Raw genomic sequence first — 20439 nt, forward strand, 5'->3', positions numbered from 1 at the left:
TCATTCTGAGCTGCGGTCTGGCAGTCCACAATCCACAGTGCTATTTAAAAGAAAACAAAATATTAAGTAAGGAGTAATGCCCTCTTCAGGCAGATGACAATTTTGCAAATCTAAAGTGTTTTTAACAGGGTACATATTAATAGTGTGTTTGGATACTCAAGGGTTTTTGTCTTTTTTTTAAAAAAACTGTTAAGCCTAATACAGTTAAAGACTAAGATTTGGTCTTGTTTTCTAAGTATTTAAATACTCTAGCTACTAAAGTAAGTAATAGCTGGTAGGAATTACAAATAAGAGTCTTCTGATTCGAAATACCGCTCTTGCTCCAAGGGCTGTGGTTGGTGACTCCCGCATGCCCCGTGCTGCCGCAGTCTGAAGCCCAGGACTTGCTGCCACCCAAAACCCCTTTGCTGACCTCAGCACCCACGAGCACCCGCGTCCTCCAGCACCCCTCCCTCAGCCCCAGCACACGGCCAGTTTCTGGCAGGAGCCAGGGCTTTCCATTAACTGGTTTATTTGTGTACACATCCGCACGTTCTCTGGCGGGTGACCACCGACCCCGTGCACGGCTGTGGAACAGAAGAGCTGCTCGGCTCCATTCCTCCCCAGCCCGACAGCTGCCCAACTGCATGCGCTCATCCGAAAGCTGTCTCCTTGCCTGGTGAACAAACGGGTGCGACATGGGTGCTAACTGAGGCTTTGTGCTCCAGTCTAACCAGTGCAGTATCATTGTCAAAGCTGACAAGATCATTTTTATAACCTTCATGAATAACTTTTTTTCTGCCTTTTCCTATTTTCATAGCAAAATGAGCATTCATGCAAAATCCCCAATTTAATCCTCAAAGCTGAGGGGTTTCTCTGATCAGCTACACCCTCCGCAGCTGTTGGAACCCAGTTGTCACACACAAGCGAGCCACCTCCTAATCCTCCTTGCTCCGTGATTAACAGCACTTGCCAGGGAAATTCTCCAGGCTTGGCTCTCCTTCCCCCACGCGCTCGTTCCACAGTTCCACCACTCCGCGTTCCACAACCGCAAAACAAGGAGGGCAGCGAGAACTATTCAACATTCTAAGATCTGGGCACTGAATGATTATGCTTCTGTAGATTAAGTTAATGATTCTAAATGCAATTCTTAAGATTGTTTTGGAATGGTAAAATTGCTTGCAAATGAATATTTGATTTAGAGCACAATTTTCATTAGTCAGTATTACACACATCCTCTGGAAAAGTTCTGTAATCAAGAGAGACAGTTTTGCTTAGGAATTTGGGCATAGGGAAGTAAGTGTATTTGTTCTGAATGCAAATTAAGGTAATTGGAATATATGGATATGCTAATCTAAAAGATAAGAGGAACAATTACGCTTTTACATTGTAAAATGTTTCTCCCAAAACTCAGTCTTGGATCTTGAGTAATTTTACAGAGTAACTAATTTCGCAGTTCAAGCATTAAAAAAAGAATAAAAAAAAAAATCCCCACCCCAGCACTCTGCAATGCAGGCATTCGGTGGCTTTTCCCCTCACAAATACTTCTGGAGCGTGGTTCAATTTTGCTGTTAGAAACAATGCCAAGCAATTTAAGAGCAACAACAGTTTAGCTATGTATGAAACTGCATGCTCCAAAAGAGAGCTGGGCTAAACCGAAGGTTCAGCTTTTTATGCTCTTCAACAGGAACCAAACTGAAGTTCTGGCACTGATCTGCAACGCAGGCACCACCAGGGAGCCTCGGGCAAGACCAAGGCATGTGAAAATAGTAAACAACTTCAGAGATAAACATAAGGTCAATATTAATACGTACAGGCAATGCCACTCACACTGTGTGGTTACGACAACATTTTCAGTCTTGTTATTGCTCCTCCCTGTTAAACAGCAAGTGTAGCACTCGCTATTTTGAAAATCAGACTAACAGAAAAGTGGCAGTCTGACTTTTTAAAATGAACACTCTACAAAGAAGTGGTTCTGCCTCATCCACTTACAGGTACTAAAAGAAACTCTAAGCAAGCCGTGCTGTTACACCTGCTACTTGTCTCTCTACACAAACAACGGAACGGCTTAGCTGAGTAACCCTGGCAACAGCCCAGCGCATCCGGTGTTTAGGACCAAGCGTTACAGAACGGAGCTCAGCCCCTCCACTGCAGGAACATTCTGAAGTTCCCACTCAGGTGCACGGAAGAGCATGAATTCAGAGCAAGCTGTGTCCTTCAGTGTCGGCCTACGTGCAGTCGGCCTCGCTGTCTCCGTGACACAGCGTGGTATGGACCAGCAACAGTCAGTACTAGCCCAGGCAGCAACCGCTAACTCCAACTGCTCACTATATTCATGCCTTACCTGATTCACAGACAGGAAGCGTTATTTCTCCTTTGGAGTTCTTCCAGCGTCCATCAGCACTGCATATACATTTACCTGCGTCTCACAGAGACAACAAATGTAAGAGCAAGTGAATGGAACAGCTGGGCACCGTTTTAAAGCAACACAGAGGTGACACTCTACAGGCACTCCTAGACCTGTCTGAGGTCTCCTTTGAGCTTACTGCAGACTCACGAAAAGGTGACTCTGCATCACTTACCCCCCCCCCCCCGGCTATTCACAGGATCCAATATTATTAACCACCACTAATTGGCGAATGATAAAAACGCGTTAAGCTCCCAACCGTGTCTGAATTAAGCCTACCTGGGGTACCGTTCAGTATGCTTAGCTGCATGTCCTTAAAAATGCAAATACTACTTCCCAAAGTTACCAGCCTTTGTACTGTGTTTCAGAAAGGTCCTGCTGATCTTTACAGGCACGTCTGTGTAAGTCAGCAGTACTCACTCTGCACACCATCAGAACCACGAACCACTCTTAACCTGATGCTTAGGAACCACCGTTACCATCAGCCTTCACGGTGCAAAGCAGGCTTCACACTGGTGCTGAGTTTCAGCACTGTAGGTGGTCTTCTCGGGCCCCGTAACATACGTAACAGCACCGCTGCCCACGTCTGCAGGCCGACCACAGTCAGCGGCAAAAGCAGTTCACAACTGTATTTAAGAAAAAGAAAAGCTTGTGCGCTGAAAAAGTCAACCCTCTCAAGCAGGATTCAACTGTGGTCTTAAGGGAATGGTACAAGGCCCCTTCACTTGAGGTAACAGAAACAGAAATACTGGCGCAGGCTCTGTGCTCGCAGCGGGGCAGGCAGACATTAGTAACACCACGGCCGAGCAGTGCGAGCCGGCAAGAGTTTAGCAGATTCTGTGGCCTCCTCAGAAAACCTGCACTCCCACCCACTAGATTAAGCTGTGACTGGGCAAGACTCGTGCTGCACACCACGTCTGCAGGAAACCGATACGTACACTAATGAACATAGACTGATTAGGGATAAATTGCATCAGTACCCTAAGAGTACAGGTACTGCATTTTTCTCCCATGATGCTGCTGCTTTTGCTAGCTACATAAAACTGTTGGGAGACTGTACACTACTTCAAAGGACACTAGCATACTTTTTTTTTTTTTAATTAAATAACCATCAGTGCTTTTTAGAGATTTTAAAAGGCAGAAATTGAAACATCTTCCAACTTACAAATACAAAATGCACTTTGACAATAAACACTCATTACCAAGCAGAAGAAAAAGTTTCTCATACTGCAACTTCTACCATTGTCTTTACAAAACCAATGCTTTACACATAAATATTTACATAGCAATTTTCCAATTTGCAAGTATTAGCACTGACTTACTGATGCACTTTGCCGTTGGTTTGTTCCAAAAAGCATCCTTTTGACATTCCGCTACAAAAGACTTCACAACATTTTCATTCTCTGAGAAGCATGAATAGAAATAAAAGGTGAAATTGACTTCACATCAAACAGTTAATTACAGGAAAACAACATCAGTTTCATATTTATTTGTTCATTCATACAGGAAAAACATAGCCAGATTTTTATTTGCTTAAAATGTCTTTACTAAACCTGCTGCTTTTGCTGCATTACTCTCAGAGTGTGCAAATGTAAATAATTCTTATACCATCACCATACATATCTAGATGTGGGTGCTAGCCAAGGCCACCGTGGATGGCTGAGAGCCCTACCCCTTCGGGAGCCTGGAGGCTCATCTGCAGTCGTGTAGCAGCTGCACCACTTCCACCTGCCATGTCCCCAGCAGCGACAGCACGCAGTGCTGGTCAGGGCACCTCCAGGACAACACGGCATGCAGCCTTCATTTCTCTATTTCCATACGCACCCAGCCTTCCTACTGTTTGCAGTTCAGCACTAACCCTCACACCAGTTCAGTCATCCTGGGTTTCTACATAAACAGTGAACGTGTGCAACTATCAAATCAGACAGACTGTAAAATCACTGTTGAGGTCAGCCTGTGCCTTCCTAAAGCACAGGCACCTAACTGTGATTTTAAAATTTTGCATACACAGACTAGAGAATCTTCCGAAACTGCCTGCTGGGAAGCAGGATGTTACTAAGAACCAAGTCTGAAATGCGGCGTTCGCAAGGATTGACCAAGTATTCCAGTTTTAACTTCCCTGGAGAACTGCAGTAACAAATGAAAGAATATTAAAAATTCTCGCTACACTGATCTTGTGAAGTCTTTTGTAAAATCATTCTTTTCTTCCAACATAATTACAAGCAACTCTCCAAGCAGTAGTGCTCACAGAGCATCAGCATGGGCACACATACGTGCAGGCGCAGACAGAAACGTAATTCTTTGGGGAGGGTATCAAAGCAAGGACAGTTAACAAATTCAGTGTACTGAGCACACCTCGTAATTATAGAATGTGAGCAACAGAAATTGTTAATGAGAAAAGGCACCCACACGTTTAATCCCTGAGAAGTTGGGGCTGACAGCGCCATGGTTCACCTACGCGAAGCAGCACGTATCTGATGTCACAGAGAGAGCACAGTGGTCACCCAGCAAGTACCGTGCTTGCACTGGTGCGATGTGACCATGCGGTGGTGCTTCAGGACTGGGACATGGCAAACCTGCAGAGGATCAGAAAACACAATAATCCCCTTCAGAGCAAATTTGTTACTTAACGCTAAAGGTTCTTAGGGGAAAAAAAACAGCTTTTCTCTGTCCTTCCCCTCCATTGTTTCACTCGCATGGACACAGGTCTACAACTGCTCAGAACAAAAGGGAAAACTGTGGTGACCTGACGTGATGCTCTCACACCAAAGGTGTGCAGCGACCTGCACCGAGCCAGGCTACACTGACAGGACTCGCCCAGCACCTCTGTTGCCTAAACACGTACCTCGTAACTCCTGACAAGTTAGGAAAATTGTTCCCTAAAACAAAATCCTATTCCTGGACCCAGCTGAACTGTAAGATCAGATGGAATTCTGGAGTTCTCTTAAAACTTTACTTCAGAAGCGAAGTCCTTAGCAGCGGCACTGTTTAACAGGCATGCTACGGAACACGCAGCATGAAACCACCGTTTCAAAGCACCACTGTCTGGCCGCTCTTCAGGCCTTTCCAGAATGAAGTTCTGGGAATAGTCAGGACTTGAGAACTGAACAGAGGTCTCCCACCCACCGGCTACCGTGTATTTCATCTTCCACCCAGTGTCTGCTCCTGAGACATCAGTTATGAAAGTAGTATTCTCAACATCAGCAGGCAATTTTTGCAGGCAAAGTCTTTCCATAGAATTGGCTACCCACCTTTTTGGGTGTTTTAACATGAAATGGATGAAAGAAGGCAAATCAACTGCCTTTACTCCTCTCCCCATGAGGTTTACTCATTTTAGTACAATTGCTCCCCGAACTTGAATGGTCCTTTCCGCAAAGCTTAAAAAACCAGGCATGTGGTTAGAGTGATGGGTGTCACTCTGGTAACTCACAGAGCGCCTTTCCTCCAAGCATCCCAAGTGCTACGGAATGACTGGGAAGCCACTGGCTCCATTTTAGAGATAAGCAAACAATGCAAAAGACTGAACTGAATCCCTTGACATCACTGACCTGTGATAAGGGCAGAGGTTGTGATGAAATTTATCAAGACACAACCTGTGTGTGCCTGGGTTTGGTTTTGGTGAATCTCCCAAAAGAGGAAGGTGTTGAAAGAAAAAAAAAAAAAAGCAAGGAAACTGAAGGAAGGAGAAGAAGAAATGAATGAGGAGAGACACAGGGAGACAACAATTAACATGGCGAAACACAGGCTGAAGAAGACGCAGTAAAAGAACTGGGCCTGCCTCACAAAAGCTGCGATGAAATGCAATAAACCTCACCTTACCTGAAGGACCTCACAGGGGCACAACGCTCCTGGGTGTGTCTCCACGCAAAAGGTCTCCACGAGTTCCAGCGTGATCGGGAAGCTGTCTTCTCCCTGGATACCGCAGCTGCCAGAGCTGAGTGGGGATAAGGTGCTGGATAGTCAGGGCTGGTGATTCCTCCAATTCTTTCAGTAAAAACTTGACTATGACAGTGGGCTAGGAAAAAAACGAACACACAGCAAGTGATGATCATAGTTGTATTAACTCAGTTCAGCCACAGTGGGTAAAGGCAGTGGATCTTTTTCTACGCTATATCCCTTCGAGAAAGCTTCAGAGCCACGTACCTACCTGCCTATGAAATGCAGCTAGTCTCACACATTTCACCAGTGGGCATTTGTCAGATGAGAACACTGCCCTCTCTCTCTGTCGCTGTAGGACCAGGGCACGAGCATTATCCAGCACTCCTACCTCAGCAGTGGTGCAGGGAAGGACACTGGGTATGCACCACTCCCACAGGGCTGGAGGTCAGAAGTAAGGGCTGGAAGCTCATCAGAAACATTCCAAGGTGTTAAATTTACAGCTTGTCTGCTGCACCGGAGTGTGCAGTGGTAGGATAGCTATCAGCTCCTCAATTCCAGAAGACTCTGAATGCAGCTCTCTCTTTTTAATGCTTTTGTTGCCAGACATTTAGAATGTAATTGTATTCTCTGAGCAAAACCAGCTGTGCCTCTTGCCGACACAATTGGAGCCACAAATGCCCCCTGCTGAAGAGAAGCAAGAAGGAACAGCCACAAGTGCCCCGAGGATTTCTGCCTGTTGACAGCATCTGATCACTGTGAAGTGGTGCTTTGATCAGCTGGGAACAAAGGCTTTATGATGTGCTGCAAAAGCTGTATGAGCAATCCTTTAATTGATGAGGAATGCTGGACTGGCTGATAACACCGGCCTATTTTTGCACCACTGTGACACTGAATTAATTATAAGGGGGAAATTGTTTGACTCTGAATTGTATCCTCAAACACACCATGCTAAACTCCACCAACAAAAATTCCATTATCCAGTCATTAATTACAGATTATCACCTAAAATAGACTACACAGTTTAAGGTTGTCATTTTAATGGAAGGGGACCAAGCTGTGAATGAGAAAATGAACATTATCCTCCCTTAACTAACCACGGATTTAGTTAGCCAAGATTCTAAGCTCCTTTCACTTCAGAAAATGAAACCTGCTTCCACCCCCTACCTATACAATAGCCCTACTTGCTGCTACAGGAAGTATCTGGATACAAGCATTCACCTGGAAAGGAAAGCAGGAATGGGTAAAAGGATAATCTTTTTATTTTATGTGTGTGTGGCTCTTAGCACAACTACACCACCACAAGTAATGATGCACACAACCATCACCACAAGTAATGATGCAAACATCACAAACACTAAAGTGCTTCTTTTAGCACAAGCTGTAATTTCAGAACAATCTTTCTCTGTCCATCTTCCCAGCAAGTTACGAGCAGCTGCTTTTATTTGACATAAACCTATCCATCACCACAGCGACGGAGCATCTGTGTGCTCTACTCTGAATTCACTGTCCTAGGTTTTCAAAGACAGCTGACAAATATACAGAGTAAAACAGTTAATAAGTATCTAGAAATGCCTATTCTGCTAAAACTGTGCACTCTCCTCATTTTTAAATCCTGTTTGAAATGGCTCTCTTGGTCCAAAAAAGCAGAGAAAGCTTGACTAATTCACCTGGCGATTCTGGCTGCCTCTGAATCTAGCCTAACAGCACACTGCTTTGCACCAGCAGAAATCAGCTGAGCTACAATGGGAATTATATCTTTTCCTTTCGTGCTATACTTGTAGAGGATTACCAGAAAGTGGTTTTTTTTTTTCTTAATTGTTATTACCTCATTCTTCCCAGCTAGATGCATGTTTCTGTCATTCCACCAACTGTGCCTCAAACTACAGAAGCATTTGATGGCTGTGTTAAGAATAAAGAATGTTTTCTAGCACACTCTCCTGAGCTGCTGCAGGTGTTGCCTACAATACTGCCAGTGATAGAGAGTTCACTGCCTTTCCCCAGGCTTTAAGGTCCTACTACAACACTTCCTCCCACTTGCTGCAAGCCCAGGTTAAGAAACACCCCAAAACCTACTTGATATGTAGCTTTAGCAGTATACTGCTCACAGCCACATAAGTGAAAAAAAATCTGCTTCTCTTAAAACCTGAAATTTCCTCATGCTGCAAATATCTGTCCCAGCTCTACAGCCCCTACAGGAGTAGTATGGAGGCAATTACAGGAAGAAATAGGAATGAAAATATGAAATCCTTGGGTGTGAAAAAAGACTCAGTGTGAAGTCTTACCGTAAGCACACAAGCCACAATGTAATGAGTACTATCTTTACACCCGTAACTCCCTACTGAAATCATTAGGAAGCTAGAATCTCAAATCTTCTGCTAGTTCTGCATCAGAATCCTTTCGTATTACCTACAAAACCATTCTTCCCCGGGCATGGGATCTACTGTGTAAAGATGGGATATTCAGGTTGGTAAGGTGAAATTCTCTCTTACAAGAACCTCAGAGCTAAAAGGCAGCAACACCTTGGCTTCTATTTACTGTAATCATCATGTCATCTTCCTCCCCTGAAGTACGTTTAAAGGAATGTTATTAGACTAAAGCTCAGCATAAAAGCAAGTAAGAGAGAAATGGCGGAGAAAAGACCACTGTGCAGTTAACACACACTCACATATATACACACATAGAGACAGAACAACACTGCAAACAACCAAACACTATAGTTTCTCAAGGCTGTTTACTTTCTCTAGTAATAAAAGGGCAAAGGGGCACGTGATGAAATTAAAGGCCAAAAACCATATATCTGATACATAAACAGGATTAAGAAATAGCATATAATTAATCTGTGCAACATGCTGTCATATGAAATTTAAGACAAACTTTTATACGGTAGTGCTGTTAAGTTCACCTTAAGCTAAGTAGCATACAGACAACACAGGATGTATTGCACAGGATTACGTTTCTGTATGGAAGTATACTTTAAAAATCACTTACAGAACTATATCTTCCACTGAAGCATAAGATGCCAGCCAGTATCAAAAGCAGGAGATCAGGCTTGGGGGATCCTTAGCCCAGATCCATTCTAATGGTGCATATTCCAGAACTGCTCTGAGCTGCCCAAGTGCTGATTGAGAGGCTCTTCAGGGCACGACTGCTCTCTGTTCATGCAGCAAAAAATGGCACCACGCCTCTGCACAGAGCTGGGATCCCCACATGCTGTTACAGTACAAATGAGAACAATGATAATTGTTCTTAGCCTGTTAATACTCCGGTAATTTAGAAAACTGGCCTCCACCTTGTTTTGAAGGACTAAAGAAGGAGAAAGAAACTAATAGTTCTTCATGCTTCATTACATCTGTCGCCTTTAAATTCAGGTTCCTAATTTTTATGTGAGATTTTCATAACACAGTTTGGAAAAATGTGAGTCACCACCAATAAAGTCTTCTGACTTGTGCTCACACGAGCAGCCAAAACTAGCTGACCCAACAGAAGATACTCTGCCAGTCCAAGGGAATTTGCAGCTTGAAGATGAAAAGGCTTAGACTGGACCTTACATTTCCCCTAATATCTCCTGGATGTGGCCACTGGGAGTTCCCTTTGTCAGGGCAGTATTTTTTTCCATCAGTCTGCAAGCAAGAAAGATATAAACTAGCCAGCACAAAAAGGATCAAATAATTTTTTAATATCTGCCAGCAGAAATGCTGTCCCTTGACTTCCCAGTCCAAGCTTTAGAGCTGTCCAGAGAGTGCTCAATTATGCTGAGGTCATATTTTTATTTGAATCACAGTGAGCTGTTTGCCAGAGGCTTGAATTCTGAAAAATGACCCCCTCAAAACTTGCAAATCCATTGTCATTGGCTCATTAGGTCTCCAACGGAAGGTGGGTCATAAATTGTATCCCTGAGCCATGACAAACTTTCAAGCTGCTTTGATCACAATTCACTGTGACCATGACAGAGCTTCCGAACAAGATTAAACACAGCAGAAGTAAGCCTTGGTAACTGCTTGCACAGCCACTCTACCCCCAGATCAGCTCTCTGCAGCACCTGCCTTCTACGACACTTACTAAGCACCTTCCCAGTACATCAAGCCAGTGATGCTACCTCTCATTTTGCAGATCATGTTCAAAGCTGGTATCAAGCAACTTGCCCAAGATAATGCAGAAATCTGCAAATGTAGTGACCTGCAATGAGTCAAGTGTCCCATCTACAAGCCTCTCTGCTCCTCCCATACTCACTTGCAAAAGGGTTCCTCCCCCATTTACTCCAGGCACTGAAGAGTGGAGATGAGGTTGAGAAACTGAGCCTCATAAACCACAATTAAAAGCAACTCCTGCAAAACTTCAGAAATAAGGAAAAGCTGATCGACTAATGCTCCTTCATCCCTTGAGTTTTTTAAATAAAGCCTTGTGTTATCTTCAGCAGTTCACCTACAGCTGCTCAGCTCTGACTTGTTAACCTCTTGTAATAATCATCATGTCTCCTCCACAGAGTTGGGGAGCTCTAGTCACCGACAAGTATGGAGCACAGCATTTCTCAACATGTTTCAAGAAGATGGTCCCTGCCCACAGAGGGTACAGTCCAAAAGGACAATAAATGGATATTAATGTGGAGTAGTGAAAGGCTCTGCGAGGGACTGAGACAGTATCAATCAACACCACAAGCAACTGTGCTGAAGAACAGCATTCCTTGTGTTGCATCTGTTGTGGGGAGGGCAGTGCTGCCTTCCCTTGTGTGAAGGCAAGACACCCAAGCTGCCCTGGTGACGTCCATATTACTTTACCAAACTTTTGGAACTCTGCGGCTTTGCTCACCAGAACACATTTTAGCCATAAGGCTAATGGCAGACATGGCCAGAGTCACAAAATTTGGATTTAAAAAAAAAATAAATTCAAACCTTTCCAAAGAGTGAATGGGCTCTTGAGTACAAATAGTTTCAAACTACAAGTTTGGGTGCAGACAAGAGCCTATCTAAAAGGAACGTTAGGGAACAAATGTGTGGTGCTGGTCCTGCTCCAGTTTAAGAACTATGGCAGGTCAAGCAACAAGAGCTGGACAAGATATTCAAGAGTCTTCAGGCAGCTGTGATGCTCAGGGGCCTTTCACAATGCCTCTTCTCTCACCAGCTCCTGCCTCATCTACCTTCTTTCCCTAGTGACGCATGAGAAATGCAAGAAAATTAATGCCCCAGAGGCTGCCACCAGCTTTCAACAAGGAACAGCCTCTTTATTGTCTGCAGGAGGCAGGTCTGAAAGGCAAGGAACCAAGACATACAAATCACTGAGCAAGAGCAGCCTGCAGCCCTTGGGCAGACTGCAACAGGCAGGTCAGGAGAGGGGGCAAACCAGCTCTTCCCAGCACATCTGTCTCCATCTCTGCCTAAGCGAGGAGAAGCTTAATTATCTCACACTGGAAAACAAAGGAGAAAAAAAAAAGAGCCTGTCAGTATCAGCCTGCTCAACGGGGACCCAGAAATCAGAGGGGCAGCTTTTGCCCTCATCTCATGAAGGCAATCCAGAGAGACCTTTGCTTTGCATCCCAGACCAGTGACTGGAGCGGCTTCAGTGCTTGCATCTAAAGGCCTCTGAAATGTGAACAGGTTCCAGCACATCACCTGCAGCACAGTAATTCCCAACGCACACGTCTCCACCCCTCGGGGTAGCCCAGCCCTTCAATATTGCTGACAAGCTCCCACTGCTAGCGTTCTGTATGCACACACGCAGGGTCAATGCAAAGCCACTAGTCTGCCAGTTCACAGCTATTCATTTTGCACCTTCACATTAAGATCAGGCACACGCTTTATAGCGTAAGTAAATCCATATACTTGTGCTAAAAGCCATCACTTTAGGAAGGGGAGGTTGAATGCATAGGTCTGTTCCAATACACTGGAGATCAGAGGAGTCTGAATGCTAAATCAGACTCAGCGAGCCATGGCTGGAGAGGGTCTGTAATAGACTGGAGCTCTGAAGCTAAGTGCCAAGGCGGCCTTAAGCACTGGAAGTTAAATCCAAACCCGCATTTCAGCACTGCGGAGCTCCAAGAAACTATCTTCTCACCTATGACAATATTTAGCGAGCAGTATGTGTACTGGTTCTTTCCAGACAGGACTCAGCTCCAGGTGGGCAAAGCTGCACCCACAAAGGATGAATCTGACACCACGTGTAGGCACATGTTTCACTGCAAGGTGAATCCTGAGGTGCCGATCACGGTGCTGATTCAGACAGACACTTCGCTGCCTGATGACACGTAAGCTTTCTCTAGTTGGGAACTGAGAAGCAGAGCCAGGCAGAAGACAGCTAGGTAAACCTCATGGTGTATGCCCTTCTGAACAAGAGATCCATGCCTGGCCTTGTCTCCCATTTAATGGGTGGACCATTGTATCTGCTGTCAGTGATACGTGGACAGTGCTGCTTCTTAGCCTGTGTCCTTCCAGGGAGAGTAGCAAACTATTTCTCCATTAGACTTTGCAACTTGATTGGTTTTTCCAACACACCTACTAACTCAGGTCCAGAATACTCAGTATCTCAGTACCCAGGGAACAAGACACACGCAGTTTTGCGAGGCTGGCTGCACTGGCAACCATGAAGACTGGAATCATCTGTGATAGAAAGTGTAAGACAAGTTTCCTGCTTCTCCATTCAATCTGTCTAAAGCTGAACACAGGTGGATGCTGCCTAAGGAGTAACCAAATCCAACTGCCAGCACACCATTTAACTGCAACACAATATTGCTGCCCCTAATGGCAGCAAGTAGCCCACAGCCACGCTGCAAACCAGGGCCTCTGTTCACAGCCCTGACTAACCCCCCGTACCTTCTTCCAGCTGCACCAGGCACATAGGGAATACTGAAAACAACAACAACAAAGCACAGCTTTCATCTTGATGCTACTGTCAGGGCTGGATTTAAGTGGATGTTGTAGGTAGGGAAGTATCTCCTGGTCTAGCATGAGCTCACCTGTGCACGTCCTCTTGTTCTCATGCAGTGTGTAGCCAATCCGACAGCTGCAGTAGTAGCCCCCCACGTAGTTGTGACAGTGATGATTGCAGAGGGGTTCGCCATCAAACAGCTGCTTGCACTCATTGATATCTAACGGGTGAAGCACAGAATTAGGCAACCAACACCCTCCAACACCACTCTGTCTTAGTCTGAGCCACTCTGTTTCGTGAACTTGACTAGTTTGCCTTTGGTTGCTGTGTCCTTTTGCATCTGCCTCCGTACGATAAGATGGCCACCTCCCACCTCCCACCAGCAGCTACAGTCTGTGAGAGCACAGGGAAGCACCAACCCCACCACAGCTGTGTCTCTTCCACCTGCAAGAGGGGCTGGTCTCTTACCTTCAGCAGCATAAAAGGCCTCAAAGCCTGTGAATGGCTTCTCATTGGAGTAGTCAGATCGGAACAGTACCATGAGGTTGTTGTCAGTGGAGACATATGTCTTGTTGCCCGGAGCCTCCTCAGTGTCTGTACTATCCTTTCCACACAGTGTAGCCAAGATCCTCCCACCAGAGCTCAGCTGCAAAATGAGCAGACACATCAACCAAATGAGCACGGAGCTTTGCTCTCTCCAACCTGCTGCCATGGCTTGGAATGCATGTGTTTAATGGTGTGCGAAAGGAGGCCTGGACGCTCTCAAAATGCTTCCGGAGGTCAATCCAGACACAGGGACAGGTAAGAGAAAAATTCCCCTATTCTGTGTGACTAAAGCCCATAATTTGGCTTCTCTTTTTCCTTTCAGAGGCCCACGTGAAGCTGTGATGCCAGCCTGGTCTATCAGCATCATACTTTGTTTATAATGCCTGTTAACTTGGCACTCTCAGTGACAATCAGATCTTGGTAAAGCCAGAGACAACTGGGGTAAAAAAGTTTCACATGCTGACAAATTCAAATGTATAGTAAAAGGTCTCTTTAAACTAGTGACTCACTTGCTCTATGATTCACTTATTACAGTTCCAGCTCTTCATTTCTCTTGTGTTTTTAATACAGGAGAAATGTTCTGATACCTAGGGTTCATGTTGTGCATGGTAGTGATAGAACTGTGTACTACAGGCCTATCAGAAACAAGTACTCTGTCCTGCCCAAAGAAAATTACAGAAAGAACAACAAGGATTTGGGGAATGGGAGAAACTTGTCATATAAAACCATGGAAATAGGATCTTCCTAAACGAGAACAAGGCTGCCTGATTTGGTTCCATTCGATTCAAAAGTACTGCTGACTGCACTGGTTTTGCAAACTTCCTGTGTATACAGCTCCTTCTTTAATGTGTGTCAGGCCCACGCAAACAACAAAACGAGTGCAGAGGTAGCATGGCCCCAGATCAGCGACAGGGCTGCCCAGACTAAAGCACATGCTAGAACATCAAGTACAAACCTTTCAGGGATAGAGCTGATCACCCAAACACTGCCCGAAGACAGCATCTTTGTTTCTTTTCCTGAGGTTGTTTCTCACATTAGCTAGCAAACACGTGATAGCAAGTGCACGTTTAGACGACCTGACAGTATCTTGTTTAGACTATCATTTAGACTTTTACGGTCTCCCATTAATACTCTGTCTAAAGCACTACTTGTTAATTTAAAACACACACTGTAACTTCAGCAAAATGAACCTCAAATGTTGTTTTGGGCAAAATTTCAAACCTTTTGCTTCATGAGAGGGGAACACCAGAATCTTCTGAGCACAAACAACTCAACTTTCAGATGTTCCAACACGACATTCAGTTCTACTTCCTGGTCCCATGGGCCTCAATAAACACATCATTCAGGAATCAGCTGAGCCTGAACTTTACTAGCAGATTGGAATCAAAGGCTTACATCAGTTATGTTGATCCTGCATGTGTCCAGGATCACACATACACAGTTTTTAACAACTTAGCCTGCTACACGTCACCCTGCCCTACACATACCTTCACATAATCATATTCACACAGGTAGGACAGCTCCAGGTTGAAATGGGTGAAGTAGATGCGGACAGAATATCCCTTGGGAACAGTAATATTCCAGATTCTCTCCTTGTGATTTGGGTAGACATTTGGGAAGCTGGGGGACGTGATCCTTCCATACATTTTCTGCAGCACAATGCTGCTGCTTACTCCACTGTAAAGCACAGCTAGCAAGACAAACAGCCTGTGTCAAAGGAACAGAGATTAACAGAGAAAGAGTGAGCATCAACTCAGATCACAACCCAAAAGCCACACATCCAAGTTGCCAGCCTCGATACCAAATCGGGTGTATCAGTGCTAGCTGAAATCTTCATGCCCAACACCCTTCTCACTTGACAGTGGAAGAAATCAGGAGGTATCAGTGGAGTCATACTGTGGTAACAGCTAAAAAAGATGAGAATCACACTCCTGCCTTCTAAGGCCTGCACAAAGCCAAGTGGACAGAGGAGCTGGGGAGGTCCCTGCAACTGCACTCACCTCATCATGTTGCTCTCCTGTCTGAGCCTGCTCCGAGCCCTGGGGAAGGAATCGCTTCTGATGTATTTGCATTTGGAAGCGGATTTATTTATTGTGTGTGCTCTGCTGTGTTTGTCTGGATGTTGAACTCTGATGTTTATCTCCCTCCCACCCCCTTCAGCCTGCTGAGTTCTGGGAACAGCAATCACTAAAAACCAGGCTTGTGTTCAGTGCATGAGACCTCAGTCAGTGACAGGGAGAGGCATAGAGAGATGGAGTGGATGGATTAGGAATGCTGCAGGCTCTTGGAGGGAACCGTAGTATCGCAGCTCTGTGGGAAGGCAGGCAGTGGGAGGAGGCACAGGATGGCTCCAGACAGTGTCTGCACGGGGGAGTGAGGGAAGCTGGACAATGCTCTTTCCCTCCAACCAACTGATCTACAACTACTATTAACGCAAACAGCATGTTACTGGAAGTACGGTTCCTTCCGTTGTCAGAGCAGGAAGGTGTTGAAAACAAAATCATGGGGCACATTACAAGATTTCAGAATAGTGAGTGAGTCTGGTTAGATGGTTCTGTGTAATAGGACAGGAACGCTCAGGTGACAGAACAGTACAGCACACACAGAGGCACACATTTGAGAGATGTGGAAGTCTTCCAGTTCTCAGCTGCACATTTTAATCCAGTGCAAGCTTGTGTTGACCAAAACCTGCTCCCTGGAAGACCCATAATATAAAAAAGCATACTTAATAAATTATGTCTTCTGCATCTGGATTGCTACAGACACAACACAAAAGTCCTCTGTGCTCACATGTGCCCATGTAACCTAGCTTACGATCTTTAAAAGCCCAGCAGTCAATTTCAACCAAATCTGGCAGAAGACAAGCAGTTCCAAGGATACCAGTGCAATGGAGACAGGCTGATGGATATAAAAATGAATTCCTATTACCAGGGATTCTCTGAGGAAAAAAAATCGAAAATTAACTCAAATTTCTTTTAAACATTCATGGATCCACACAGGGATTTCACACTGCTATAAGATCCCAGGGAATTAAACTGGGAGAGTCAACGCCATAGGACATACAGTTTCATAAATTCCAATGCTTGCAGACTGCTTTTTTCCACATCAGCATTTAGGTTTCCCACAAAACTCCTATTGTAGTGCACACGGAGACAGGCCTAGATTTACAGACTGTGAAAAGTCAGGTATGTTAATGCTGAACCTAGGTCCTACCTCTTCCCTGACAAAAATGGACAGAGAGCATAAAAACTGATTTGCAGTAGGGAACTGACTACCACACTGGATATGCAGGAAATTTATACCGAGATGTCCTGTAATTAAATGGACACCTTCTGATACTCATTTCTGAATAGCCAAAAAATCATTACCCCAGGCAGTGAAGCTGGTGCTGGCAGGAAAGCAACAGTTATTACATGAACAAAACTAAAGCCAACAAACCATTTAGCAGACTGCAAACAGAAAACACCATTTAATAAAAGTGAAGCAGAAACCAGCAGCAGTAATAATTGCGTAGCAGCAGCACCTACAAGCATGGTTAAGGGACTAGAATGCAGAGGGGACTAGTTTTTCCCACAGCCCACCAGCTACTGAAATGATCCTATCAACACATGCAAGCTGTGAACTTTACTACTGGCAGGAAATGAGGGAAGAGAAGGAAAATTTTGCAGAAAATCAATCTGTGCCTAACTGAGCTGGTGCCTGATTCCCACAGATATAAATACTTCCAGAAGTGTCCCACATCAGGCTTCCTGCTCAGTTCAGTAGCAGAGGCATGGAGAGTCAATTCTGATCTTGGGTCTCAAAAGCTTCTCACCGCTCCAGAATTTGCTGAGGCCCCTGAAGCTGACGGTTGCCACCTAGCACTGAAATAAGAAAGATGACTTCATAAACCGTAATCCTGGAGACTGAGAAACTGAATGTTTGGTGCACATACTGGCTTTGCTCTGGCATGGTCCATGGAAAGACGAGACTGCTGTGATTTTAGCCCTTAGCACCTGACGTGAACAACAGCAAAAACACTGTGCCCGTTTCTTAGCCCAGGAACCTTTCACCTCCAAAAGGCTACTGGGCATCAGCTAGCCAGGTGCAGCAGTATCTTGAGAGCACTGTGATAGCCAACCTCAGGCCCCACAGATGCTCCTCTTGCCCACAATTTCCCTTTTGCCTGCACAGGACTAAGCCAGCCTAAAGGCTAAGTGGACTTCATCCATGTCACTGCAGCTTTCAGTGCTCTGTAACTTGCTGAGTTACTGACACACTTTAGGAAGCTTGGGTGTTGTCTGAAATGACAGATGCCCCTTGAGAAGTCTGCCCAGCTGTCTTCTTGTGCCCCTGCCTCCTTCCATGCTTGAAGGCTGAGGTAGCACAACAGCAAGCCATCATTTTCAAGAGAACCACCATGTGTGAAAGCCAAAGTTCAGAGAAAGGACTTCCACTTGGGGGAAAAAAAAATCTTCCATGGAATGGAGGAACATGGAATAACACAAAGATACTGGAGAGACCTCATATGAGCCCATACTCTCCCTCAGACCCTGTACAGTCTCTCAAGATACGCTTTTACTACTCAACACTGAGGTCTGTCAAGGAAAGGTTTCAAATCCCTCCTGTGGCAACAGCAAGTGCAGACAGCTAAACCAGACACGAGTAAAACAGCAAGAGGTAAATTCCGTCAAAGCTATGTTCCTACAGAAAAGAGCTTCAGCTGTGACAAACTCTGAGATCCTATAAAAATGAAGTTGATACAGTTCCATATCCACTTAATCAAAAGTCCCACACAGCTCTGTTCTGAAATGGGCCATGCAAAACCACACACCGCCTCAGATACTCATCTTGTGCTGGGGGAGGAAACCATCTCTGGGCCTTCGAAAGGCAGCTCCTGCATTCTGGCAGCAATTCCATGAAAAGTACTGCAATGACTGATCACAGTCAGGACCAGATGTTTCAGGTGTAATAAACAGCACAGTGAGCGTCTGAATGCGCCTCCAGATCCGAAACAGGGTACTGCCTAAGCAAGAGGCTGGTTAATGAATGGAGAAACGCATGCACAGGCCTTCCTGGCTTCTAAAATGAGACAGTGCAGTCATCTAACGTAGCAGTGGCTATCCTCGCGTCACAAACCAGCAGAACAAATAAGCGTAATAGCGGCTTGCTGTGATCCCTGAAGACATTGCTCCCCGCTGCCCCTTATTTCTCAAACGCCAGCTGCCTCTGCAGAGCCCTAAGAGATTGGTTGGATGCTTGCTGTTCCATGGCTGAATCTGATCCTCCCGCTTTGAGGGGTTCAGAGGACTGGAGAGAGCAAATGCAGCATGGCAAAAGGCGTTCTGTTTCCTCATTACAAATCAAATAGCACTACTGACATCAAAAAGACAAGCACACAGACGGAGCAAGCAGAGCATGGAGCGGGGCAGGGGGAAGAGCCTGGCTGCTGTGAAACAGGAAAAAAATAGTCTTGCCAGAGCAAAAATAGCAGGCAGAGAAAGCTCATACAACGGGGCAAGATACCTTCTTCAGTTAGGGCTTGCTTTCCTCTTTCCCACGCTGTCTATTGCTACCTCATTGTTTTATATTCTGTTTGTGAAGATAGACTCCAGCTGCTACAGAATGCTAAGGTACATTTCTCCAGCAGTGAAAAAAATCACTGGACTTGTCCTCTCTACCCTGCACTAACTGACTGCCAAAGGACAGCCAATGCAATTCTACAGTGTCATCCTCATCTGAAAGCACTTGGATCTGAGCTCACATTGTCTAGGAAGATCAACAAAAATACTGGGCTAAAGTTACTGGTTGACAGCTTTGCTCCTCTGGCATGAACAGAGCTCTCAAAAACAAGGGTAACCGTCATCTGTGTGGGGCTGGTCTCAGGCTGTGAAACATGACCTCTTCAGGAGCATCACAAAGCTCAGAATGCAAAACGCATGTCTCTGAGCATACGTGTCCGTCTGTGTGCATATGTTAGAGACCATGCACACACAATGCATATATTATATACGTATACACACTCGGAATGATAATGTGTAAATGTCTGTATTTCTGTTCAACTACACAGCTGCAGAATCCAACAGAACATAGTTTTCACATATGCCAGCCCATTTCAACCACTGCATGGATGTACATGCATGTGTTTACACACATGACTATACAAATGTGAGGGCAAACCCCTGCACTGCACACACTCACCCCCTCGGGAAAAGAATACGACAGCATGCTGGCCACGTTACTCTGCGTTCTCCTGGAAAAAACTCCCACTCTGCCATAGAGAAGGCAGGATAAGAACTGCGTAGGTCAGAATCTCTTTTCCGCTTGCCTGTCTCCCCGGTCCCATTAGCCTGGCTCTCAAAAATTGAACTAGCTCGCAAAGCTACCGTCTCACTCCCGCCCACATCCTTGGTAGCTACAGCATGTCTGCTGGGCTGGCTCCAAGTCCCTGACTTCACTGGAGCAGCTGTTTGTGCTGGAAAGAGAATTTGGTTACAATTCAGATATAGCTAGAGCCAAAGCTACGAAATACAGTGCTGTCTTCCCTCCAAGCAAAGATGCTATGCATGTTACAGGCACAGCCAACACACTTTTCTTGGGTAAGTCTGCCTCCAAACAGCTAAGAGGAACAATGGGAGCGGGTGAGTAACACACGTCTAACATGTATCTCTTGTTCAACATGAAGTCTCAAAGAAGGGAAGGCCGACAGGGGGACGACAACAAAGAAAAGCGAGAAAAATACAACAAATCTCTGTACTAGAGGACACAAAGAACAACCAAAGATGACCCCA

The 20439-nt window shown here is 45.2% G+C and overlaps 1 protein-coding gene across 1 annotated transcript; it reads right to left on the reverse strand.

The window, feature by feature from the left end:
* Positions 1-46: 46 nt before the first annotated feature.
* MASP2 (MBL associated serine protease 2) lies at positions 47-15726 on the reverse strand. Its single transcript, XM_075437089.1, is given in 17 exon segments — positions 47-788; positions 790-1012; positions 1671-1674; positions 2324-2404; positions 2866-2883; positions 2886-3012; positions 3701-3787; positions 4845-4873; positions 4876-4962; positions 5513-5595; positions 5597-5655; positions 6206-6330; positions 6333-6401; positions 13212-13343; positions 13592-13769; positions 15157-15376; positions 15670-15726. Coding segments are annotated over 17 exon segments (1686 nt in total). The 5' UTR covers positions 15678-15726; the 3' UTR covers positions 47-632.
* Positions 15727-20439: the final 4713 nt, after the last annotated feature.

The sequence above is a fragment of the Opisthocomus hoazin genome, chromosome 16 (assembly GCF_030867145.1).
Source record: "Opisthocomus hoazin isolate bOpiHoa1 chromosome 16, bOpiHoa1.hap1, whole genome shotgun sequence".
NCBI classification, from domain to species: domain Eukaryota; kingdom Metazoa; phylum Chordata; class Aves; order Opisthocomiformes; family Opisthocomidae; genus Opisthocomus; species Opisthocomus hoazin.